General features: G+C 42.1%; 3 protein-coding genes and 1 pseudogene across 3 annotated transcripts; 2 read left to right on the top strand and 2 right to left on the bottom strand.

Moving 5' to 3' along the window:
- Positions 1–2,247: 2,247 nt before the first annotated feature.
- On the top strand, positions 2,248–8,500 carry LOC124704042 (guanylate-binding protein 4-like). Its single transcript, XM_047236281.1, has 17 exons — positions 2,248–2,348; positions 3,307–3,409; positions 3,507–3,576; positions 3,672–3,710; positions 3,807–3,924; positions 4,014–4,071; positions 4,191–4,255; positions 4,341–4,347; positions 4,435–4,495; positions 5,420–5,479; positions 5,589–5,608; positions 5,693–5,758; positions 5,878–6,045; positions 6,124–6,381; positions 6,690–6,902; positions 7,521–7,792; positions 7,884–8,500. Exons 1-17 carry the CDS (start codon positions 2,248–2,250, stop codon positions 8,023–8,025), a joined length of 1,821 nt encoding a protein of 606 aa, XP_047092237.1. The 3' UTR covers positions 8,026–8,500.
- Positions 8,501–8,659: 159 nt separating this feature from the next.
- Positions 8,660–11,801, bottom strand: LOC124700271 (bZIP transcription factor RISBZ2-like). The gene is made up of 7 exons (XM_047232425.1): positions 11,420–11,801; positions 10,872–10,965; positions 10,216–10,411; positions 9,563–9,638; positions 9,348–9,473; positions 8,858–9,198; positions 8,660–8,825 (listed from the first exon to the last, which is right to left on the bottom strand). The coding sequence occupies exons 1-7, from the start codon at positions 11,780–11,782 to the stop codon at positions 8,801–8,803; spliced, it is 1,221 nt and encodes a 406-aa protein (XP_047088381.1). The 5' UTR covers positions 11,783–11,801; the 3' UTR covers positions 8,660–8,800.
- Positions 11,802–14,849: 3,048 nt separating this feature from the next.
- LOC124700270 (tryptophan synthase alpha chain-like) lies at positions 14,850–18,447 on the bottom strand. The gene is made up of 8 exons (XM_047232422.1): positions 18,334–18,447; positions 17,746–17,892; positions 17,486–17,660; positions 16,512–16,588; positions 15,934–16,011; positions 15,455–15,532; positions 15,268–15,327; positions 14,850–15,178 (listed from the first exon to the last, which is right to left on the bottom strand). Exons 1-8 carry the CDS (start codon positions 18,391–18,393, stop codon positions 15,044–15,046), a joined length of 810 nt encoding a protein of 269 aa, XP_047088378.1. The 5' UTR covers positions 18,394–18,447; the 3' UTR covers positions 14,850–15,043.
- Positions 18,392–25,986, top strand: LOC124697208 (annotated as a pseudogene).

Genomic DNA, 25,986 nt, shown 5'->3' with positions numbered 1-25,986 from the left:
CACCTATACAAATTACAGACTCGTCAAAAAAATCTAGCACCTACACTCTGAAATAACTAAAATCTAGCACCTACTGTCCTAAATAAATACTTTCTACCGGTACATATTTCAGTAACTAATCTGCGAAGCTAACGAACGCAACATGCATGATTACACCATCTAATATCAGGACTTAGGGTTTACCCTTGAAGCGTGCCAAACACCTCCGTCAGCAGCTCAGCTCCTCCACCACGCAGCAGCTGCAGCAGCACCACCACCCCCATCTCCACCATCACCACCACCAAAACGCCTCAAAAACTAACCCATCTATAGATCAGGTGATTCTACAACATTTGGTGGTCAAACTACAACAAATGGCTGGAGAAATCGCTCAGAAATGAGAGAAAATGCTCTTGGGCTGAGAGCAAAGGAGAGAGAGCTAATGAACTGAGAGCAGGAGGAGGAAGAAGAGATTGAAGGCAGCAGCGGCGCTCGGGCGAATTTAATGTGGCAGCGTTTCGGGGATAGGCACCCCGACTTGGGCTCACGGGCGCGGAATCCAGCACCTCGGGATGGCTCTCCCCGACACGGCCTGCTCCTGGCCAGGAGACATCCCGACATCGCCCGCGCGTGGCCGACATCGTCGACTCGGGAAGCACGATCCCGACTTTGGCCTTGTCCCCCAGATTCCCTCCGTTTCGGGTTCCTCAACCCCGATTTTACAATTTCGGGTTCGTGGGCCCTGACGGTGTATTATTCCTAGAAAAGATGCAAAATGAGTATTATTTCTGGATTTAATAATAAAAAGTGTATTATTTTAAAAAAATCGCTAGAAGATGTGTCTTTAGAATTTCTGGAGCTTTCATAATCAAATTCGAAATACATAGAGTGAAATAAAAAAATTGATATGTAAATAGTGATTTCTACTTTTGTCTAAAAAATATGTTAGATTTTTTTGTCATGGTGTATTTCAAATTTAGTTGTGAGAATTTTTAGGATTGTAAACACGCATATTGTGAGCACTCACGTATTTTCTGTTCATTTTTTAAACACCTATAAATTTGAATTTTGAGAAGTAGTATCATTTGAAGTGTGATGCCTAAGAAGTACCGAACTGGTACGTCTCCACACAGGCGATCAATAAGCGACTCGGGTTCCCAGCCGCCTCCCGTCGGCGCTCGCTGATCTGCCCCAGTTTTGTGGCCTTCGGGCCATGGAGGCAGGGTGGATCTCGGTCTCCGTTTTTTGGGGGGGGGGGGGGCACTCCATTTTTTTGGTCTTAGGGTTAAGTTTTGGTTTGGTGGCGCTCCGGTGGCGGTGGTGGCATCTTCTCCAATAGAGTCTCCCTTGCTTCACTCCCATCTCAACAGTAACATCGAGGAGCTTGTGGGAGTGGGCTGGTTCTAGAGGAGTTCTGGCTTTGGGATCTCCTGGAGCTTCATTGGCGATTATTCCTTTTTATTCATCTCCAGGACTTATGCATTTTGATCCGTTCACAACCAACAATGTTATGCGACGCGCTATCAACACGGACGCATGATCAACCCGCTGAGGCGCTGACAGGTTGAAGACGAAGGACATCTCAACGATTTCATTGTAATGTTTATTTTTGTTAATGTGTTATTATTGTTCGATGTTTTAATGCTATTTGGAAAAAAGGAAAGCGTGCTGCCTGAATCTCTAGCAAGTACTTCCAGCCACTGCCGCGTGGGCCCGCCGGCTCGACGTGCGCTCTCCTGTCTCCGTCGCCGCGAGGTCGGTCGGTCGATCACCCAGCCCCGCTGACAGGTAGGGTCGCGCGCGTTAAATAACGGGATTAACGACATTAACTCGCGGGATATAAACGGGCGGAAATCAAATGCCCGCTTAACTACGGGAGCGAGCGTGGTCCGAGTGCGTCATCACCCCTCTCCCTCTCCCCGAAAATCTTCCACCTTCCCCCCCGCCCCGATTCAGCGACCTCGTCGTCGTCGTCGTCTCCACCTCCCCGGGATTCCTTCTCGCCGAAGCAACCCCGAGCCCAATCCTCCTCCCGTTCGCCCAAACACCTAGCCCCGGGATCAGATCCCGCGCGCGCGCTCGCTAGCTGCCGATTTCCGGATCCCCGTTCCCGCGCGGGGCCGTGTGGTGTCCGGGTGACCGGCGGCGCCCCCCGCTCCCCCGCCGGCCATTGCCGCCCCTCCACATTGGGGTGCGGTGCTTGCGCGTAGGGGTTGAGATCTGAGGCGGGCGGGAGGCGGAGCTGCTGTGCCGGCAGGCAGGGCATCGATGGGGCGGCGGTGGGCGCCGGGGATCTGCGCGGTGGCGCTGATCTGGCTCACCGCGGCGGCCGCCGCGGGAGACTCCGATCCCGACGAGCTGGAGCGCGCGTGAGTCCCCGGTCCTTGCTCTGCCTCCCTACCTTGGCTATGCTGGTGTCGGTTGTGGCGCCTGAGCTGTTCAGGGGTCTCGAACTGATTTTTGGGCGTTGGATCGTGCAATGCGCTGCACGCATTGCGACCGCTCTTCTGTGCGCGTGCGTTGATTGGTGGAGCCGTGGATTGTCTGGGTGCTATGATACTGTCCTCACATAATAAGAAGGGGGTCCTAATAAGAATACTATGAAGTGCTCAGTTGATTGATTCTCATACGATGCTAACTTTCGATGCCTTTCCATTTTCAACCACACCTGTTTTCGTCATGTGTTTGTCATGCCATCCATCCATTCAAGGGAGGTTAGTCTTATTAGATACAGAGAGTTAGGTGGCAAGTGGTGGAACAATGGGTGGTTGGTACATTGTGACTTCTACTACGTGGACAAGCTTTTCTAGGGATGTTTTGTCACTTTACTAGTGAATACTAGTTTATCGTTGGAGCAGCCAGCGTCGAAATTTGAGGTTCGGTTGGGCAGTGGCTCATTTGCTGAAATTGTACTTGATTTAGAGTTGATTGATGGATGTTGCTGCTTCTGTCGTTTACTTTTCTGCTGTATTAATTTTGGCAAAGTGACGCGTTAGGTACTGGGATCCAGTAGATTGTTAATCTCTGTTGAATGTTGCTTGATTAGCAAGAAGACCATTTTTTGCTTTTATGCGAATAGCGGTTCTTCATAGATGATGACACGTTGGACGCCCACGATGTGTGCGATATTGAGTGAGAAGCCACATTGTAGGGTTCAGCGAGATCACTGAAATGAGTGCTTCTTAGTAAATAGATACAACCCTGACGTAGACAACTTCACTTGTCGTTATGCCTGTGAACATTCTGCACTCATTTATATGCTCCTCAAGGAGTAGAATTTCATTGAATTGGCTACCAATTTACTATTAACCGTGTATACCTACACAGGTATCCAATCGTGGAGCCAGATTATGGCCACACTAAACTCCGCTTGTCACAAGAAGGTCTAGAGGCCATTCGAAGGATTGAAAATCCTATAGCTGTTGTTGGTGTAAGTTTGGAAGAGCTGTTACTCTTTGCCAATTTTGTATGTTTTAAATGACACCAAAGCACCATCTTAGTATCTGCCTTTTATTTGACCAACACAGGTCATTGGTCCATATAGATCTGGAAAGTCTTTTCTCCTCAACCAACTTCTCTCCTTATCGTGTGATAAAGGTGGATACTGCTTTGCTCCTCTTAGTATTATAAGCCATTGATTGTATGAATTGCATACCAGGACTAATGAAAAAATGATGAACTTAACCATGCAGGTTTTGGAGTTGGTCATATGCGGGATACTAAAACTAAAGGTTGTGTTTTTTTGTCCAGACCTGTCTCTTTTAGCGGTATTATCAATCTGCTCATCGAAGCTTATAAGTTATGACATTCATGTTCTTCTGTTGCAGGTATTTGGATTTGGGGTACACCTGTTGAGATGGATGTTGATGGCACCAAAGTTTCTGTCCTTTATCTTGACACTGAAGGATTTGAGAGTGTTGGGAAATCCAATGTATATGACGATAGGTTTGTGCTTAGATGCGAACTGTGTGCATTTTTCGTGTTTACTCTTCTAGGACCGATAGTCACTATTTTGGTTTTTTTTCTGTGGGCAGGATATTTGCTTTGGCGACAGTCTTAAGTTCTGTCCTCATCTATAACCTTCCTGAGACGGTGATCTCTCTCTCTCTCTCTCTCTCTCTCTCTCTCTCTCTCTCTCTCTCTCTCTCTCTCTCTCTCTCTCTCTCTCTCTCTCGTGTTAATTTTATTTATTGTGTCGTTGCACATTGCAGGTGCGTGAGGCTGATATATCGAGGCTCTCATTTGCTGTTGATATCGCCGAGGAATTCTATGGAAGGTTTGTTTATCTCTTATTTGCAATTTAATCTTTTCTAACACTGACAGTTCCCCTCAAAACGTTGTTTGCTGCTTGTGGTGAGCAGAGTGAAGGTAATACTCAATTTTCATAATTTGATGTCAGCATACTAGGAACATGTGTAACTATTGACAGAGCTGCTTATTTCTAAATTGCGTCAGGGGGGAGATATTGCTTTCGAGCCAGCAAAGCTTCTCTGGCTTATCCAGAGGGATTTCTTGCGTAAGTTACTTCTCAAATAGTTGTTACTGTTAGCATTATTTATAACATGGCTTATGCTTCCATAGACCCCCAAATCTCAAAACAGTGTAAACCACTGAAGAGGTATTGTGGTATCATTTAATCCCAGCCATCCTACTCCTAATCCTGAACAGGTATCGTTTAATCTCAACCGTTCTTGTGTTTCACCCAGGAAGATACCTCTTCGGTGGTTTACACTGTTATAACATTCATGCTAGTGGCTGAACCTAACTAGTATATGACTTTTGGCTATTGTTCTGCACTGCATTTAATAAACCACATGCGAGTATATGACCATTTTGTCTCTGTGTCAACGCTTGGGTTCACCAAGGATAGCTTACACCACTTCGATAGACATAATTTATCAGTCCAACAAACCATTAGCTGTAGTTCGTGGAACATCAACTATTGCACCATGAGTGCTCACATATCATTCATTTCCTTCCAGAATCCGAATAGCTTGCCTATTGATGAGACAATGAATGTTTGATTTGAACCTATGGCTCGTTTTCCTTGACTTGTTGTCAGACTTTAAAATCTAAGTATAGTTGACCCCTTAAAAATGCGTCTTTGTTCTTTCTGTCGAGAAGCTTGTGACTATATAATGCTCTGATCTTATTTAGGTGATTTGTCACTGTTGTTTTGGTATCACTATATTGTATTTAACCTATTAAATTAAGTTTTAACATTTCAACTGTGTGTTAGATGATGTAGGGCTAGTGTTAGTCAAAATGGTCACTTGAGTTGTGCACGTGCCAAAAGAAAGTTATGCACCTTTTATTACCATCTGTCTCAAGTTTTGAATATTTTTCTTATCACACTTTTATGATGGCAAACTTTTAAACTGTGTCCACTCATGTTAGTACATGCAAATGTCCTCTGAGTGTACTTTCATTTTTTGAGCAGAAGGAAAATCAGTTCAGCAAATGGTCAATGAAGCCCTCCAACGGGTGCCTAATGATAGTGGTTAGTTCAAGCAGCCTTGCCAACTATTTATTAGCTTAATGATATTTTACAAAAGAAAGTTCATACGCACAGTTCAACTCATATGTGTTTTTCGTATCTATTTCTTCAGGGGACAAATATATTGATGAGGTACGGTTATTTATGAAGTATGCACTTTCTTACAAAAAAAGAGATTCAGACTATGATACAGGGTTTTTTCTGATGTGTTTCTAGGTCAATCAAATTAGAGATTCGTTAGCAATTATGGGCAACAACAGCACTGCTTTTAGCTTACCGCAGGTGCATTCATGCTAAATTCCTTGTTGCAAACCCTTCCTTCCACTGATTTTAGCAACTGTTTCTGAAAGGTTGCTTTTGATACCCTACTTTTTACACCTCGCCGCCATTGATATTTGTAGCCTCATTTACAAAGAACAAAGTTATGCGAAATGGATGACAAAGAGCTTGACCCGTTATATGTAAAAAGACGAGAGGAATTGAAGCAGGTTGTTGGATCCATCATAAAACCTAAATTTGTACAGGGGAAAACTCTGAATGGAAAGGAATTTGTGTCCTTTCTGGAGCAGGTAAAGTACTAGTTGATGCTGATATTGATATAAATCTCACCAATTAGGTTTCAGAGTAATTCCTCTTTTATGCTTCAGATACTTGAGGCTTTGAACAAAGGAGAGATTCCATCAACGGGGTCTCTTGTTGAAATATTCAACAAGGCCATTCTAGAACGCTGTCTGAATGTATATAAGGAAAAAATGGACGGCTTAGGTCTACCTGTACCAGTAGACAAACTGCAGAAAATTCATGAGGTGGCGAATGATCAAGCCAGAATGCTCTTTAATAAGCAGCACTTTGGTAAGCATCATGCTGGTCAGTCATTCGTCAAGCTTGACGAAGAGATTACAAAGGTTCGTTAGTGGTACTCATGCTGTTCTTGTGTAACGAATATTTAAATGCACTTAGTTCTGAATAGTATACTTGTTTTGATGCATTTTAGACCAAATTAGAAAATGCACCTTGATATGGTCTTCACGTGATGAAATTCTCAATTTGAATTTGAACATGTTGTAATGTGAAACCCAGTGGTGTAGTTGAACCTTTACTAGGCATTTTATATGAAGGTTTTTCATCAGTTCCTGTACCATTTCTTACATCCCTTGTACTAAACTGACACTCAAGATAATATATTTACATACTTACAGGGTGTACCTTGTAGGTGTACAGAAACTTCCTTCTAGCCAATGAGTATCAATCCTCAAAACTTTGTGAAGCACGTTTCTCGGAATGTGAAGATAAAATGGATCACCTTCAAGTCTTGAAACTTCCTTCCATGGCAAAGTTCAATGCAGGCTTTTTTCACTGCAATCGGACATTTGTAACAGAATGTGTGGGACCTTCGAAAGAAAGATATGAACTTAGAATGTCAAAGGTCTGTCTCTTATTCAGCACATACTTTCATGAGAAGTCAAAAACTTAGCTAGCTTATATAATGATAGAAGAGGGAATTTCGGTTAACATGCTATCCATTTTTTTCATTTGCTCAATAATGGAGGCAACAGCACTTATGCATATTTGTTCATTATTTGTACTAGCTCAAATGTGCACAGAAAAACAGATTTCTTTTCTGCCACACATTCATTGTTAGTATCATATTTCATCTCAACTTGCTACGGTGCTAGACTCAGGTATTTCTATATTGTCAGCATTTCCCTATGTGGAAGGCTAATCTTTGCAACCTTATAGCACCTACTGGTTCCTTCAATGGCCAACGAATCATGCGAACTAATGAACTAGATGCATAACCAATAAGACGTGAGAAACGTCCCAAAATGACCATGCTTCAGCTTTTTCATCTGTAATATAAACGCTCATACATGTTGAATTATAGTTTAAACATGCCATGCTTCAAAATCTGGGAGCAGTGAGCCCTTCCTGTATATTGAAATTATTCTGTACAGCCATTCCTTATCAATCTGTAGGCTGCTTCCGTTGTTTGAAACTTGTTATGATATTTATCTAACTAAACTCCAATTTAATACTGATTCAGATGCTCCTCAAGTCTCGTGCTCTTTTCATCAAGGAGTACAATAACAAGCTCTTCAATTGGTTGGTGACCTTCTCTCTGGTCATGGTCGTGCTCGGCCGCTTTGTCATCAAGTTCCTTCTACTTGAAATTGCTGCTTGGGTGATGTTCATCTTCCTGGAAACATACACAAGAATGTTCTGGTCAGCAGAATCGCTGTACTATAATCCAGCCTGGCACATCATTGTTTCTTCTTGGGAAACTATTGTGTACAGCCCTATTCTCGATTTGGACAGGTAGTCTTTCATCTTCATGTAACTATGTAATAGTGTATGCTACCTCGCCAGTCTGCTTTCTTTTCTAACATGCTACCTTTTGTTTGCGCAGATGGGCAATCCCAATTGCCTTGTTGCTATTGTTTTGGCTTTTTTACTGGCGTTGCTTCGGTAGAAGGAAACGGGGCAGTCGCTCTTTGCTCCCACTGTACAAGAATTCTCACAAGAACTCCACTCGTGCAAGATCAGACTGATCACATGGCATTATTTCTGTAAGGGAGGTACAGAATATCACCAAAAAAGATAGAACAGGAGGATAGTTTGAATCTTTTCATCCATGATGTTGGATGGGCTTTCTTTTGCTGACGGTTGCCATAACCCCTGAGCCTGTCTCAAATTCGTTTTGCGTGATGAAGAGATGGGAATTCTGGTGTCGGGTGCGTCACAAGCGTTTGTTGTGTGTTCCACAAGCGTTTGTTGTAACACATGGATACATGAATATATTTATGCACTTTTGTAGGTAGGATGTTCTTACGAGGTACACCTCATTCATTGATTATTGTTCACTTGTGAACAAAGTTCATACATGAATTGTTTTGAGGATAAGCACTCCAGCCAACCTTGCACCTTAGTCCACTAGACTCGAGTTGGCATATCACTGAACATATTGTAATGGACCTTCAATGTTTCAGCCGTTTTGAGCAATGTAATTTCTTGGTTTTGGGCATTTCTCCAAAGTGGATCATTAATCGTATACTATCATTTTTCTAAGTTTGAGGTGGTACAAGTGGATCATTACAACTAAGGCCACCCTGCACCTTAGTCTGCTAGACTTTTAACTGCTTATTGAAAAGACACTGAATGTGCATCAACTGGAGCTGTGAAATATGGTGAATGAAACCAGCAATCCAAATTTACTAAATCTGCTGTGTTTTCAGAACATAAGAGACAAGGACGCTAGAGGTAACAGCCAATAAACAAATATAACACAGGACTATCAATGTCCACCAAGATATGTCTGCCCAATAATCATTTCTTGGGGCTTTCTGACCCAATGGAGAAGTCTCCTCCTAAGAGGTCGATCCAGATGAGGCTGGACCGCCACACATCCTCTTCTGGAGGTGTTCCAGACTTGCCACCCGATGCAGTGAGTCAGGCCTGCCCATCTTGCCGGTAACCAGGGCCCCATTGATGAAATTGTCGTCCTCCTGTGTCGAGGAAGCCATCTCAGGCATGTATCCGTTGTGACCTCCAACTTCGCTGTTTGTTGAGAAGTAATTGTTTAGGTCATCTGGGACGGCAGCATCAGAGGTGGCCTCAGACGGAGAGCCGGTGAAGGGCATGCTGAGGGATGACATGTCGGAGGCGGCAGGGAACAAAGCGCTCATGCCTGTCACCCGCTTCACCGAGTCCTCTGCCATCTTCACCTGCGAATTTTTTAATGCATCACCATGGTCAGGTTGCTCAGAACACAGTGTATTTTGCGGTTTGAGGTGGTCATGTCATTTGAAACAAAGCCTAAATGGCCAGCCTTGAACTGATGTATAGTTCAAAAGCATATAACATAGGAGCGCACCTTTGCTCTTAAAGTTTCCACATCTGCCTTCAATACCCTATTGTCAACAGCAGCACCATTGTACTTCTGATTAACATCAGCAAGTCGTCTTATCAGTGAGGAGTTTTCAACTCTTAACTGTGATACCTGTAATAAGCCATCCACAACAAAAACTCATTAGCTAAATATTTCAGAACCCTCTGTCAGCCCAGAAACAACAATGCAAATTATCAGACCTGTGCTTCTAGCTCATTCAAGTGAGCTGCCTTTCTGCTTCTCGAACGCCTGGCCGATTCCCGATTGGATTGCTTTCTGGAACCAGTCAAGAAACTTAGCATAATATCAAAGAAGTGGAAACTCAATAACATCATAACAAAGACCCCAGCACCAGCAGAACATCAGGAGTTACTATTAAGGACAAGTAAAATACTGCACTGCAAACCAGGATGCCATGATATATACTTCAATATTTTGATGTTGGTAAGGAGTGAAGAGGGCATATGCGGGTGTGCACAAGATCCATATAAATGTAATTATAACTTGCACAATCATACATATATCTAAGTCTGACATCATTTTCACACTGTTCATAGGTAGCTCCCTATACACCTTGTCTGCTGTGTATCTGTGTATCTGACTGTGATATCATTTTTAGTCAGGTTGTAAGCAGGCCATTCTGAAAGACCTTTTAAAATTCTACTGGAGAACATCAGTACCAGATAGGTTACTCTGCTATAGTAATAAGGTAAACAAAATGATGATACTGTAGAAAACTGATGGAGCTAATTGCTTGGGGGAAAATCTAGTGGCTAACTTGAGGGGAGAAGGTGTTCAAGTATGATGAGACAAAAATGATGTACATATCTCACAAGCAGGTACAAAGGATTACCTCCTCCGTAGTCTTTGATCAGTAGGGGTTGCATTCCCAGTAATCTCATCTTCTTCCATATCATCATCATCCGACTGCTCCCGCGAGGAAGAGCTTGCGGCTTGCTTTACAGGAGCATCAACATTTTGTACCAAATGTGGAACCGACCCCCCACTTGCACCACCAACTAGCTTGTTTTGAACTGGAACCACATTACCTGATATGTGTGCCCAAAAGGCATACATGTCATGTCAGGAACCATAGCATATACTCTTGGTGTATGTTTCACCACACAACATAGCATGATTCCAAAGGAACCAATATTTTCACCACACGACAAGTAATTAAATTGTGAAGTGCAGTCGAAAAAAAACAGGATGATTTCTTTTGAGCATTAAAAACATAATATCCCTCTTACTTGGATAAAAATATTATTAAGTACTCCATCCCAGACTAAGGCAACCATAAACACTTGCTAGCAGGAGACGCAATAAATAGATGTTTTTAATAAGATTCCAAGAAAAAATGTTGTTCATTTCAAGAGAATATTCCGATGCTTGTGAGGGTCGGGGGGGAAAAAGTAGATCTAAGCATCATCAAGCAAATATTGAATCTGTAGTTGTCATTCTTAACACAGTTTCCTAACTAGTTCCAAGATGTGAGCGGTAGATCAGTACCTGCTATGGGATTAATAGTGGCTATATGTGGAGCATCTGCAATTGGCAACGAGGAACTAGCTGCAAAACGTTCAGGAGGCATTGCAGCAGAGGCCTGCAGATGAAATCGACATGAGCTAGTATTACAAGTGAACACAATTACAGTAAGCCATTAGACAAGAGGTAAAATAAAATGCAGGTGAATTTACTTACTAGTATTATTTTTACTAAAACAGTGCACATGATGCAATAAATAGTGGAATTGCAATGCGATAAAGGTAGCAAGAAAAATGGACAAGAATGAAATTACTAATGTGTTGGGCGTCAAAAGGCCATCTAATTCGCACGAGTATACAGAATAAGGCAATTTCATTGGTTGTAAAATTGGAAACACACAGACAACAGACGCCAAATTAAGCCGGCATCACGCGACTAAAGCGCACACAGCTATGCTTCGCATTCCAAGCTATAATCGCCCCCACCCGATCTAAATGCCTAAACATCGCGCGCGTGTAGCATTGCGAGCGAGTGGCGGTCGCGGGCCTTATAAGAGGTAATAAGGACCGTACCCTCCACATGGCGACGGCGGCGAGGTCCTTCTCCAGCTTCTGCTTGAGCATGGCGTTGTACTCGACCGGGTCCACCACCGCGGCCGCCGGCGCCGGCACGGCGGGCTGTTGCTTGACCTCCGCGGGCTCCCCGCCAATCGCGGCCCCGCTCGTGCCGGTCATCGGGCTAGGGTTGTCGTTGTTGTCGCCGCCGGCGACGGGGCTGTCGAGCACGGCCTCCTCGAGGAACTTCTGGAAGTACCACTCGGACGGGCACCGGTTCATGGCGCCCTCTCCGCCGGGATGCGCGCCGGCGGGGCCCCGCGGCGACGGCTGGGCCCAGTACGGGTCGGGGATCTCCTCGACGGAGAAGACGCGCTCCATGCGATGCGAGCGAGGGGAATCCGCCGGCCGATCCCGAGACGCGACGCCGGGAGGGGAGGATCCCGGTGGGTTGGGGATTCCGCGCGGCGGTCGGAGGATCCGAGGGGTTGGTGATCGGGAATGTTTCGCCTGGAGGAGGAGAGGAGAAGGGAAGTGGCAGGAAGAAGAGAGAGAGAGAATGGGGGATTGGAAGGTAGAACAAAATGGTGAGTCAGCCTTTCAGCCAGCCGGCAGCGATCACGAGTCCACGGTTCCGAGCCGGCGCACGCGGCGGAATTACGGCAACGCGGGTTTCGTCTTGGTTTTCTTTCCGAATGAATATTGCCCCAGTTTCAAAATAAGGCGGTGAGAAAAATAAGGGACTTAACCTATTTTTCAGATATAAATGCATCTATCTATACATTGAATTGCGTCTAGGTACATCTCCATCTTTTTTTTTTTGAGAAACACAGTACAAACGCAGACGCTTACATACACGCGTATACACTCACCCCTATGAACGCACACACGCACACCCTATCTCTATGAGCACCTCCGGAAGACTGAGCCGGCGGATTGGATCTTGAAATTGACGAAGTCACCACAGGCGCCTCGCTGTCGACGGGAACGTCACCTCCCACTGAATGAATATTCCACCTTTATAAGACTCACAGATGTCAAACCTGGGGTTTGAACTCTGGTGGGCTGGGGATACAACCATCCTCCTAACCACCCAACCTCAGGTTGGTTCTCATGTACATCTCCATCTAGATAACACCGAGTCACTATTTTAGAACTAAGGTACTTCCTTTGTTCTATAGTTTTTACCACAAATTCAGATATATATATTTAAAAATATATCTGAAGGCGTCTAAATTTGCAACAAAAATTATGGATTAGAAGGGTAGTCATTAATACTACTCCCACTACTTCTATCTGAAAAGATGTCGCAGATTTGTCAAAATGGAAATACGATTTGTACCTACACACATGGGTCTGAGTGTTTCCGTCGGTTCCGAAACACACCAACACCCATGTGTGTGTACAAAATCCATTCCCTGGATGTAAAAATATGTTTCTATATACATCCATATTTTGATAAATCTACGACAACTAATTTTGATAGTTTAAGTAATGTACACTTTCTCCGTTTAAAATAAGTAGCTCGATTTTATCTATGTGTATCTAGAGTACATTTTAGTGTTTAGATAAATCCATATCTAGAAAAAATTGAGTCACATATTTTAGGAAATAGAGAGTATCTTTTTCCTAAGTATTTCTTCAACTTTTTTTTATGAGTGACTGTCGGAGTATTCAGGAATGAGGACCGATACCCGTCGCAACTTGCACCGTCATTTTCATTTTCAACAATCAATAACTAAATGAGTATACTGAAACCGTGCGCCACAGCCACATAGATTTTAAACTAGGATGCATTTTCAGGCGATCTGGGCCAGAAAAAATGGAAACGAAACCTGCGCCTCTAGTTTCGGTCCCGGCGTACGTACGTCTGCTCCTGTAGGTGAACCGCGACTCCGAATCATCAATCATGGCTTCGTGATATGACACGCCCGATCGCAACGTGATCCATGCTTATCCCCGTTTTTTTCTACACCATCCATCGACGTGACAAAATGCTCGCTCGCTTTGCTGCGAGTACTAAAGGATAACATATCCTTGTCTTGTCTTGGTCTCATCCAAAAAGAGAAAGGCAGCCAAACGCCGTGAGGTTCTTTTCGTCGATAAAGACTCTCTGTTTTTATTTTTCAAAGAGGCTCGATTTGGAAAAGAATCGTGCATGGTCCCATCTCCAATGGTGGACACATGTTCTCTGGATAAATATGTAAGGACATGTAATGTCTTAGACATGGATGAAGGTCTCCGGCGTTCAAGTTACTAATTATAACGAAATATTTGGATGAAAATTTAGTGATTACTATTTCATCCATTGCAAATTAGGTGACACAACTTTCGATATATCTAGACGTATTTTAATGTGTCATCTAGACAAAATTATGTCACTAAATTTGGAATTGGGGTATGTCTCAATCTAAGCACAAACTGAAAATGTTTGGCGGGACGATTCACCGGAAGAACTGTTTTTTTCTGCCTAACTATATAGAAGCCGTTTAGTATTGCGATATCTTCTTGTTTGAATATCCAACGAAAAAGATCATTCCTATTGCATTTTTTCAACACGTGTGTTGATAAAATTCACAAACAAAAGTTGCACTTTTGTGCTGATCCAGCTAAACAATTGACTCAAACTCAGGTGTTAAAGCCAATGTTTTCTTCCTCCTCCGGTCTCTTGAACGCCAGAAGGTAGCTTCACATAGCGGGAACGATGCGTATTTGCTTGACTTTTCCAGCCCCAATATACAGGAGGACCATGGTTCTTTTTTTTAGGTCGTGTGCATCTCTTTGATGAAGAGATAATCTCCCCTTTCGGAAAAAAAACGAGCATCTTTTACCCACGTTTTCTACAGCTCTCGCATGTTTCAAAAGAGAGTATGGAACAAATACGAGTGTACACCTAGAACGTTATCGGTATCTGGTACAATAGGAAATACTCTCTTCATTAGATATTATATAGGAAATACTCTCTTTATTAGATATTACAAGGACTGTAGGTATCTCTAGGTCGTAAATTTTACTAACCTAATAAAAGATATATATTATAAAACATACATCAGTAGAGAGTTTAGATGTTCTACTTTCTAGTGACATAAGTTTTGTATTATAAAATTCATGTTATGTTGATCAAATTAGTAACCTAGAAATTCGCGCCAGCCTTACAATCTCTAGCAGAGGAATAATGCTCTAGCCCAGCCTGACAGCCCTTTTGTCCCTCCTCCAACGGGCAAGAAGAATAATCTGAAGGCAGTGTCATTTTCAGCGCATCCATTGTCCCGCTTCATCCATATAGAAAACGAGATGAATGTTGACTCGGATGACAAAATTCAAGCCAGCCATATAAAGCAACCACGGCCTTATCCTGTTATTCCTTTAAGGATAAGTCCTCACAATAACCCAACATTTTACAATCATTTTCCCTCTAAAAAGGAGAACGAAAAGTGGTCGCGTGCAGTTAAGCTCTGAACCATTTCTGAATTTCCCTGTTAATCATTTTGTGATTCCAACACATAAAGATATATATTATTTCAAGCACTAGAATCAAATATGATAGATGAACTACAGACTCCAAGCCCTTCGACCAGACTACCACAAGATAAATGATCTGCTTACAATCTAATTGGCTGGTTCATGATGGAACTGCTAGTCTCATGGAATAGCAGCCTTGATGCTCTTGGTGTACTCTTCTATTCTTTTTAGGCCTTCTTCAGGAGAAGTGGCTTCACCCAACTGTCTAACAATTGCACTGCCAATGATCACACCATCCGCTCCCCAGCCCGCGATCTGTGTTACAAATAGCAAACACTATCAAAACTATACAAAAGGACAAACCTAATAGTACTTGACAGGAAAGTTGTGCTGGCCTAATTCACCTGCTTCGCTTGCTCTGGAGTTGATATGCCAAAGCCGACAGCCACGGGTTTGTCTGTAACCTGTAAGCTCAGGAGGAGAAGCTATCTTAACTTCAAGAATTCTTCAAAACAATTTTCTAGAGATGGAATTGTAATGCTTCCTCAAGTTTACTGTCTACTGATGGGAAGAGGGTTATAGTTTGCAAACCTGCTTGATCTCCTGAAGAAGATGCTCAACACGTAAGTTTACATTTGAGCGTGCACCTGTAACTCCCACAGCGCTCACCTGCATAACATACGAGCTAGTTATACCATATGTACAAATACATTAGAGTGTTTTTTTTTTATAAAAAAAATAGGGTAGACGTACATCATATGATGGTGAATATTACAGATGAAATGACCTTTCATTTGTTTCATGTGCCATGATTTAATTGCTTACAGATTGCAAACTTCAGTTGCTTCCATTCTACTTTTCTGCTAAAACATGCTAGAATTCCTGGGTATCTATACGTAGCATGAGATGAAAAATTATACGGTGTCTCAATAAAGTGCAAACACAACATATAGTCAACAAATATTCCATATTACTCAAGATGAACTAGTACCTAGGGAATAAAAGTAAAAACAATGTTCAAATCTGATGACAAACTTCGAGCAAATAGTAGGTGTCTTCTTGATACTCACAAGATAAACAAATCCTTCCGAAACTTTTGTGATTTCCTTCATCCTCTCGGTTGGTGTGGTCGGTGTTGTAAGTAGCACCTGTAGTCAACAGTGAGAAATATAAATCGATAAGTGACTGAACTAAAGATAACTTTCTTGGTTATAAGTTCACCTTATATCCACATAACGTTTTGCTGTGACACCATTCTAACTAGGTAGTGCAGTTCAAACATATTCACGTTTACCATTGTAATTATAACTTATAAGGATCTAAAACCAGACTCCCCTGAATTTCTTTTGCTTTGCCTTAGCTTTGTGCTTTGCTTCTTTTTTCCCCGAATTGGCTGTAAAACCTCGTGCCATCTCGGTGCTTCCTTCTAGTACAAATGATGTGCATTTAGATGTGTGTTGAGAAAAAAAACTGCCCTGAATTTCTGAACGTGGCCTGGCTTGGTCAAACTCGCCTGACCCAGTGGGGTCATTTGAACTGGTCTTATTTCTCATCCAATGGACCAATCTTGTCCAGGTTGTAGATAATTTGATGTAACACAGATTTTAAATGAACATTATTACATGACAAGATGAGAGTGAGGACCAACCAGCTCTATGCTGTGCATAGTGGCCTCACTCCTTAGTAATGTTGTCTCCTCCAAAGGAAGATCAGGTACGACAAGACCTGCAGATATAACAAGTGCAAATCAACAACCACACAACTACTACAAGAACTACACATACATTTTTGTAAATTGAAAAAACAACATCAGTTCATGGAAGAGCATGTGATCAGGTTCAAAAGCTAATCTATTTTTGAAAATAATCAGCTATTTTCATCAATTTCCAGTAATCGAGGATTGCAGAGACCATGCGAAAAGGTTGCTGTATGGTCATGAAATTTTAAGGAACTGAATTAGAACAGTCAATTTCCAACTAGCTAGTCCATCTCTGTATCTTATTCATGCACAAGAGAAAGATATCAATGAAGTGGAATGCTGGCTTGATGTTTGTTTCTTGTACAGAAAGGAGTTCTAAAAAAAATAAAAGGATTAAATGAAAAGAGAGATTTCCAGTTCAATCCAGACTGCAGAAAATCTATTATGCAAGAATCGTTCTGTAATTGAATGACAAATTGTTACACTTGACGACGAACTGAAGGGAAGTGTCTTGAAATACTTCAAATGGGTCCTCTCTTTTAAAGAGTAAAAGAACATTTGTTCTCATTCCTTAAAGATGCCACTATCTGACTTCCTCTTGCCTGAATATTTGCCTTTCTGCTCTGACTTCCATGTTTGATTACTAATCAATAGTACTCCCTCCATCCCAAATTAGTTGACGAACCTTTGGTCAGATTTGGTATAGATACACATGTATCTAGACGTGTTTTAGTGTATAGGTTCACCCATTTTGAAAAAAAGTTAAGTCAACTAATTTGGAACGGAGGGAATATTAGAGAACAGAAGCTAAGGTCACATTATACTCAAGACCAACAGAAATCGCAAAATCAAGAAATATGATACACTAATTAGTAGAAAACATCACAAGTTCGTATTATTGACTACCATGTAAGAAAATATACCATTTACACCAGCTTGTTTAATATTATTCATGAAGTTCCGCACTCCAAGCTTGAGAATTGGGTTGCAGTATGTGAAGAGAACAATAGGACAAGACAGTTCCGGTATAACCTCCTTGAGCATCGCTAAGACAGAACTGAGTGTAGTGCCTCCCTTCAGCGCACGGTATGCTGCAGCCTGAAATGATTGTGAAGCAAAAAAAACAGTTGTAACCCATGACAAATACAAAAGCTGACAAGTACAAATATAGTCGAAAGTGTACCTGAATAACCGGACCATCAGCCAATGGATCGGAGTAAGGTACACCAAGCTCAATCACATCCGAGCCGCAGGCATCTAGGATCTTCAACGCTTTCGCTGTGGTTGCCAAATCAGGGTCACCGGCGGTGATGAATGGGATGAACGCGGTCTGGAAAAATTCAAGGTTAGGCAAAACGGATTAAATAAACCCTACCCCAGAAATATGTGCAATCCTGACACCCTGTTGTTGTGCTACAATTTTCCGCACTGAGAGTAAGAGTACTACATGTAATACCAATATTCCCCAATCTGTAACGGCATATTGATTGGGGAATATTGGTATTACTTGGAGTACCATATTCTAAGCAATTCAGACAGTTAGACGAACAGATTCTGAACAGTGGCAAGCTTATACAATACACCTCAAGCAGCAATTCTTAACTTGTTAACGTAGGTAAGCTTGTTCCTCCAAAAAAGGTAAAAGCAGTACTAGCATTGCTCTACTCCGCCGTCCACCCTCATCCGACACACACAGCACGTCAGCAGCCGCACGCATAGCGCCCTCTAAATCATAGCGCGAAGCAAAGGTTAAGGCGTAAGGAGCACGTGCCTTGCCCTGCTCCCGGAGCCTGGAGAAGGTCTCCACGACGCTGCGCTTGCGATCGGCCATGGGCGCGGCGGCGGCAGACCTCCCTGGCGTCGCGCGCCACGGTCTCCGCCGGTGCAACGCAGAAGCCGACGAGATCGCGGCGGCGCCGGCGGCCGCAACCGAGAGGAAATGTGGGGAGGGAAGCCTCAAATGGAATGCCACGTCTGCGTGACACTGTGCCATGGGCCGTGCCCGTGTCGGAACGCAAGTGCGAAGAAAAAGACCACGGGCCTCGTTAGCTTCTGCGAGCAAGGCCCAGCCACCGCGCGAAGAGACCACGGGCGACAAGCGCAGCCCATAGAGAACCGCGGTGGGCCAGCCGCCCAGCCAGTTAACGCCGTCTTGTTTTCCTTTTTTTTTAGTTTTCACTTTATTTTATCTTTTATATTTATATTTTATTTAATTATTGCTTTTTGAAGAAGGAGAATATTTAATTTTATTTTAAAGATGTAACATGAATGTTTTTTATAACCCACTAATTATTTTGTTTCACAAACATAAAAGTAAATTTTTTGAACTATGAGTATTTTTCCAAATGGCATGAACTTCTTTTTGCGTTCTTGAATGTAATTTTAGAACTCATGACATTGTAGACATTTTTTCAAACAACATGAACAACTTTTCAATATGAACAAACTTTTTTTTGAATCTATGAACATATTTTTTGATCCCCATGAACATTTATGTGAATCTGTTAACGTTGTTTAAAATCAATGAACAACTTTTTAAAAACTCGGGAACATTTTCTTGAAACTATTAACCTATTTGTCCATGACATCTTTTTTTAACCTCATACAACATTTTTCTCCACGAGTCATGAATTTAACTATGAAAGGAAACATATTTTCCACCCTATAAAATATGTTTCTCAACCCCATCAATGATTTTTGGAATCGGTACATTTGTTTGAATCCGTAAATATACCTATTTCAATGCCAAGAACATTGTCTTAAACCTCATTAACATTTTTTCAAACTCATTACTCCCTCCATACCGGTTTACAGGGCAATTACGTTTTTCGAGAAAAAACTTTGACTAACAATTTGGTCAATAAAATATGGGATATATATTACAAAAATTATACCATTGGAAACTTATTTACAATATCAATCCAACGGTATTATTTTTGTGGCATATATCTTATATTGGCATATATCTTATATTTTATTGACTAAATTTGTAGTCAAATTTCTTTCTCAAAATGCGTAATTGCCCTTTAAACCGGTATGGAGGTAGTAGCATTTTCCTTATCCTCATGAAGGTTTTTTTTAGACCATGAACATTTTTTCCCACAAGCATGGCCATTCGTATAAGAAAATAAAAAAATGGGAAGTGAAAAGAAAATAAAAAGGAAAAAATGAAATAGAATAGAGACAAAACATAATCTAAAATAAAACCACAAAAAAACCATAATAAAAACTCATAGAAAAAAGAACTAGTAGAAAACCGAAAGAAGAAGATAGAAAACCAAATAAAACCTTGCTACAAACAAAAAAAGGAAAACGAAAACTCGTGAAATAGGGCTACGACACTACGTGGGGTGTTGCGCCGGCTGATACGTCCAAAACGTATCTACTTTCCCGAACACTTTTGCTATTGTTTTGCCTCTAATTTGTGTATTTTGGATGCAACTAACACGGACTAACGCTGTTTTCAGCAGAAGCTGTTACGGTGTCTCGTTTTTGTGCAGAAATCCAACTTTCGGGAAAAACCTCGGGATTTTGACGAAAGGGCCTATTTTCCCAGAATAATGACGGAGCCGGAAGGGCAATTGAAGTGGAGGCCCGAGGGCCCCACACTACATGGCGGCGCGGCCTAGGGGGGGCCCGCGCGGCCATGTAGTGTGGCCCCCTCGGTCGGCCTCCGACGCCCCCCTTCGGACTACTTATTCGCCTCGACCTAAAAACGCACGAAGAGAAGTCGAAGTCGCCAGAAACCCTCCAGAACGCCGCCACATCGCGAAACTCCGTCGCGGGAGCCAGAAGTCTCCGTTCTGGCACTCCGCCGGGACGGGGAATTGGAGGAGATCATCACCGCCATCACCGCCAACGCCTCTCCATCAACCAGCAATGTTTCCCCCATCCATGTGTGAGTAATTCCCCCGCTGTAGGCCGAAGGGGATGGTAGGGATTGGATGAGATTGGTCATGTAATAGCATAAGATTGTTAGGGCATAGTGCCTAGTGTCCGTAGATGGTACTTTTATGATATTGTTGCAACTTGTTATGCTTAATGCTTGTCACTAGGGCCCGAGTGCCATGATCTCAGATCTGAACATGTTATTATTTCATCATGATATTCGTTGTTTATGATCTTACCCGCAAGTTGTATACACATGTCACTCGTCCGGAACCAATGGCCCCGAAGTGACGAAATCGGGACAACCGGAGGGGATGGTAGTGATGTGAGGATCACATGTGTTCACGGAGTGTTAATGCTTTGCTCCGGTACTCTATTAAAAGGAGTACCTTAATATCCAGTAGTTTCCCTTGAGGCCCGGCTGCCACCGGCTGGTAGGACAAAAGATGTTGTGCAAGTTTCTCATTGCGAGCACGTACGACTATAATTGGAACACATGCCTATTGATTGATTAGTACTTGAATACCGTTTTATTATTATCTGCAAATGCCCTGCTATGATTGTTACATGAGTTTCTCTCATCCATGCAACGCCCGTCATCCGTCCCCGTGCCTACGATATTTTAATCCTCGCTGTTTACTAAAATCACTACTGCTGTCTTTGTTACTCGCTACTCGTTATTTCACTACTGCTGCTGCTATAAAACTGTTACTATCGATAAACTCTTGCGAGCAAGTCCGTTTCCAGGTGCAGCTGAATTGACAACTCCGCTGTTAAGGCTTTCAAGTATTCTTTGTCTCCCCTTGTGTCGAATCAATAAATTGGGTAATACTTCCCTCGAAGACTGTTGCGATCCCCTATACTTGTGGGTCATCACCGGCCAGCCGTGGCGTGTTGAGCGGAATATAGGATTTCAAGTTAGACACTACGTTCCCATAAAAAACAAATAAGAAATCGTTAGAACATGGCTAACTTTTGCAAAGTGTTATTGTTTCATCTATATCGTTGACACGTGGTTGGTTGAATGCTTAATAAGTGTATTAATGAGAGAGTTTTCGTGAGATTTTTCTTCCAAGATGTGTGAAATATTGTATGCGTATTTTTTAGTTTTTAGTTTACCTTTTTACTCCTTTTTTCTATGCCGCATTTCTTTTATATTTATATTTTATTTATTTATTATTTTTATAGAAGGGGATTATTTACCTTTATTTTAAAGATGTAACATGAATGTTCTTTATAACCTGCTAAGTATTCTGTTTCACAAACATAAAAGTATTGTTTAAAATCATGAGTAATTTTCCAAATACATGATTTTTTGAGTTCGTGAATGTAATTTTCGAACTCATGAATAATTTCAAAACATTGTGGACATTTTTTTCAAACAACATGAACACCTTTTTAATAGGAATAAACATTTTTTTGAATCTATGAACATATTTTTTGATCCCCATGAGCATTTATGTGAATCAGTTGAACGTTTTTTTTAAATCAATAAACAACTTTCACAAAACTCACAAACATTTCATCGAAATTGTTAACCTATTTGTAGAATCTGTGAGCACTCTTTTTAACATCGTACAACATTTTTCTCAATGGGTCACCAACTTAACTATGAAAAGAAACTTATTTTCAACCCTGTAAAAATATGTTTCTCAACCTCATCAATGATTACCCATGATTTTTTGGAACCGATACATTTTGTTGAATCCATAATATAGTTATTTAAATGACAAGAACATTGTCTTAAACCTCATGAACATTTTTTTGTACCCATTAGCGTGAAGGCTTTTTTTAGGCCATAAACATTTTTTCCTAGAAGCATGGCCATTTATATAAAACAAAAATAAAATAAAATGATAAGTGAAAAGAAAAGAAGACAAAAAAGGGAAAAATAAAATAGAACAGGGAAAAATGTAAATCTAAAAGATAAATTTAAAATGAAACCACAAGCAAAAACCATAATAAAACCCCTAGAAAAAGAGCTAGTAGAAAACCGGAAGAAGAAAAGAGAAAACCAAATAAACCTTGTAGCAAACAAAAAACCAAGGAAAAAAATGACAAAACCAAAAATGGGAAAAGAAAACTCGTGAAATGGGCCTACGACAATATGCGGGGTCCGCGGCGCCGGCCATCCGTGTCGCGTCGAGCAAAATATAGAATTTCAAGTTAGACACTACGTCCCATAAAAAAAAGAAACCGTTGGAGCATGGCTAACTTTTGCAAAGTGTTATAGTTCGGGAGTGATGTTTTGGCACATGGGAGCGTATGCTCCCTTTATTTTGAAATACATGTTAGACACATTTTAAAATGTCAAAAATTTGAAACAAAAATTTCGCACGTACATCTTCATGTGCTATGCGCTCACAAAGTCGTTTCATGAAAAATCGACATGTCATGTGACGTGTGTAAAAAAGACAAAATTCGGTGCTGAAACACATACTTGTCACAAGATAAATTTTCTCTTTTTCGCTTAGACTACAAAAAATATTATTTTTTCGACAAACTTGACGAATGCACATATATTATGGAGATGTACATGTAAATTTTTTTATCAAAATTTTTTGATGCTTGGAAATATGTTTTTATGGTAGAGGGATCATACGGACCCGGGAGCCGAATTGAGTTTCTGTTATAGTTCCATCTATATTGTTGAGATGTGGCCCGTTGAATGGTTACTAACTGTATTAATGAGATACTTTTGGTGAGATTTGTCTTCCGAGATGGGTGAAATATTGGATGTGTATTTTTTTCAGGATGCAAATGAATATGATCATTTCCGCACCGATTCGTTTTTCAATCCGTTTTACATATCATAAAAGGTTTGGAGAAGTTTGATACATAAAATATCTGATTCCGAACATGACACCCGGATACAGTATATGATATGGCATGCTAGATAACACATGATAATCGCATCCAAAAGTTATTTAGGATTACCTGATGGTTTTAAATCAAATAATAGAATGTTCAACGAAACTGTAAAAGTTAATATAGCATAGTTAGTGAATTGTCGAGTTTTCTACAAAACAAAGCTCACTTACATATCCGTTATACTTTATGTGGAATCCAAACTTATTAGGATATTGGGCTACGGAAGCATGGAGTGATGCTTATCTTATCCCTTGTGTTTCTACGCTACTTAAAAAGGAGGAAGATGTTCCCTATTCTGCCACTACGACTTACCCTTTCGTCGTCTCACCCGTCCTTCTGCGCGTCCCCTCGCTTTAGGCCCACCCGGCGGGAGTCCCACTCCCATCTCACCCCCACATCTCGCTCAACAGCGCCGACGACCTCCACCCATATCCCTCTCTTCCTCCTGGCCAGCGACAAGATCACGCAGTGGCCCAATATCTCCCCATCGCCATGACCTAAATCTGGCCTTCTTGGATTGTAGGTCAAGCGGATCGGGGGAGCAACACCACCAGCGACCCTCTTCGGATATGAGGATATGCCGCGCATCAGCGCCCCTCCCCAGATCCCCACACCTTCAATCCGGCCACCATGACCAGAAAAGAGAGGGGAAAGTGGAGATCATCAAGAGCCGAGCAAAGCCGAACGGTTTAGGGGAACGGTGGAGAATTTCCTGGTATCCACCAGATCAAGATTCGACACTGCAGATCCGAGTCAGATGTGAAAACTTTCTCGTCTTGGGTATGCACCTTAAAACTACTTACCGAATGCCATATGGCAAACCGACACAATAAATCCTGATGTTCTTTATTTTCTTGCTTTCTCAAATCCAGGGAGTACGACAACTGCAATAATGGTGGCAGGAATATGGTGGAAAGGTGAAGAGAACAATACTGCAAACAGTACCAGTGCATTGAGTCTTACGTGTTAGATTGCGAAGTAAATTGTCATGGCTCATGCAGATATACTAAGATGAGCAACGCCATCAGGAAATACGGGAAGAACATCTTCTTCTCACTCTGTGAATGGTGAGTTTGCTCTGCATAAGACACTACTGCGGTTCGCTGTTTAGGGGAGACAACAGCACAACAACCCTGCTACATGGGCAGGTGGCATGGGTAATAGCTGGAGGACAACTGGTGACATCGCCGACAACTGGAACAGGTGCCGCTCATTTCATCAACTCTAGAATTTTGGTCAAGTAGCTACTGGAATTAGAAAGATTGATCGTAAGATACGTTGTTACTTCAGCATGAAATCCCGTGCGGACCAGAATGACGAATGGGCCTCCTACGCCGGACCTGGTGGATGGGATGGTAGGAGTTTCAGACAACTCTGTGCCAGTATTGGAGATTGACAAGCTATATGTTAGATTCGAACTGATGTTCTGCTCCAATCTCAGATCCTAACATGCTTGAAGTTGGGAACGGTGGGATGATTGAAGCTGAGTACCGCTCGCACTTCAGCATCTGGGCACTTGCCAAGGTACACATGTCCCCCCATATGCATTTAATAATGTTGCTTCAATTCTCAAAATTTTCTGCATTTCCTCCTGCGATCCCGGTATGATTTGTGTAGGCTCCTATTCTGATTGGGTGGGATGTGCGCTCGATGAGCCAGGCGACAAAGGGCATAATCAGCAACTCGGAGGTCATCGCTGTCAACCAAGGCAAGTATTATCTTCCACTTACTTGCCCAACATGTTCCAATGGGATTTCAGTGTACTCAAACAACATTTTTTATAACAGACAGCCTAGGTGTCCAGGGAAAGAAGGTGCAATCTAATAATGGTTTGAAGGTATTGCTCAATTCAAACCCCTTAGTCCTGACTTCCATGACGAAGCTTGAGCCATATCAAAGCAAGACAAAAAAATAATAGCATGATTCAAAGTCTGTAATTGCGTAATTGTTTGTAGGTATGGGCCGGTCCGCTCACCGGCAACAGAAAAGTCGTGGTTCTATGGAACATGCAGGGGTACCAGGCAACCATTACTGCATATTGGTCAAGCGTTGGGCTCCCTACATCTGCCGCCGTCACTGTCTGTGATCTATGGGCGGTAAACTCGCTTTCTTCAAAGCTCTTTGCCTTTTCTAATAATGCACTGCAGGTTCTAGAGTTCATAACAATTTCCGTCTTCTCGTGCAGCACTCGTCATCCTCCGCTCAGGGGCAAATATCCGCCTCGGTGGCGCCTCATGACTGCAAGATGTATAGCCTATTCTTGTCCAATTTTGAAGAGATATAAAAGGTAAGCTACACCACATTCTCAGCCATTCATCTCGAATTCTACCTTGATCACCATGCTCCCTCCGTTGACATCTATGATATAAATGTTAATTCAGCTTGATATTTTTTATTTTACATCATGATTCTGCCCAGACTTTGTCAGTAATATGTAAACAGTAATGTGGAGCGCCTAGCAAGACATGGCCTATAGCACCACTCATGATGCCTTCTCTCCGACCAGGCCCCAAAAACAATGTGCCACCTAATGCTTGAATGCCTTTTGCTAGGGTAACTTGGGATGAAGTGCTGGCATGGCTCAGAATGATAGCAAGAGCGCCAAATGGGTAGGAGACCCTTATGGATTGGTGGTTGCAAGCAAAACACCAAACTCCCAAGCAGC

Source organism: Lolium rigidum, chromosome 3 (genome assembly GCF_022539505.1).
Source record: "Lolium rigidum isolate FL_2022 chromosome 3, APGP_CSIRO_Lrig_0.1, whole genome shotgun sequence".
Taxonomy (NCBI): domain Eukaryota; kingdom Viridiplantae; phylum Streptophyta; class Magnoliopsida; order Poales; family Poaceae; genus Lolium; species Lolium rigidum.
Note: the sequence above shows the minus strand (reverse complement) of the source record. Positions and strands in the feature narration are given on the sequence as shown.

Excerpts from the sequence above, each read along its gene's own strand:
- LOC124704042 (XM_047236281.1), top strand. The coding sequence starts at position 2,248 with ATGGGGCGGCGGTGGGCGCCGGGGATCTGCGCGGTGGCGCTGATCTGG. Across the intron at positions 4,072-4,190 it reads TCTATAACCTTCCTGAGACG|GTGCGTGAGGCTGATATATC; the intron begins GTGATCTCTCTC and ends TGCACATTGCAG. Across the intron at positions 4,496-5,419 it reads TATCCAGAGGGATTTCTTGC|AAGGAAAATCAGTTCAGCAA; the intron begins GTAAGTTACTTC and ends TTTTTTGAGCAG.
- LOC124700271 (XM_047232425.1), bottom strand. The coding sequence starts at position 11,782 with ATGGAGCGCGTCTTCTCCGTCGAGGAGATCCCCGACCCGTACTGGGCC. Across the intron at positions 10,966-11,419 it reads CCGCCGTCGCCATGTGGAGG|GCCTCTGCTGCAATGCCTCC; the intron begins GTACGGTCCTTA and ends TTTCATCTGCAG. Across the intron at positions 9,199-9,347 it reads TGGAAACTTTAAGAGCAAAG|GTGAAGATGGCAGAGGACTC; the intron begins GTGCGCTCCTAT and ends AAAAATTCGCAG.
- LOC124700270 (XM_047232422.1), bottom strand. The coding sequence starts at position 18,393 with ATGGCCGATCGCAAGCGCAGCGTCGTGGAGACCTTCTCCAGGCTCCGG. Across the intron at positions 15,533-15,933 it reads CGGAAGGATTTGTTTATCTT|GTGAGCGCTGTGGGAGTTAC; the intron begins GTGAGTATCAAG and ends TATGTTATGCAG. Across the intron at positions 15,179-15,267 it reads CTCCAGAGCAAGCGAAGCAG|ATCGCGGGCTGGGGAGCGGA; the intron begins GTGAATTAGGCC and ends TTTGTAACACAG.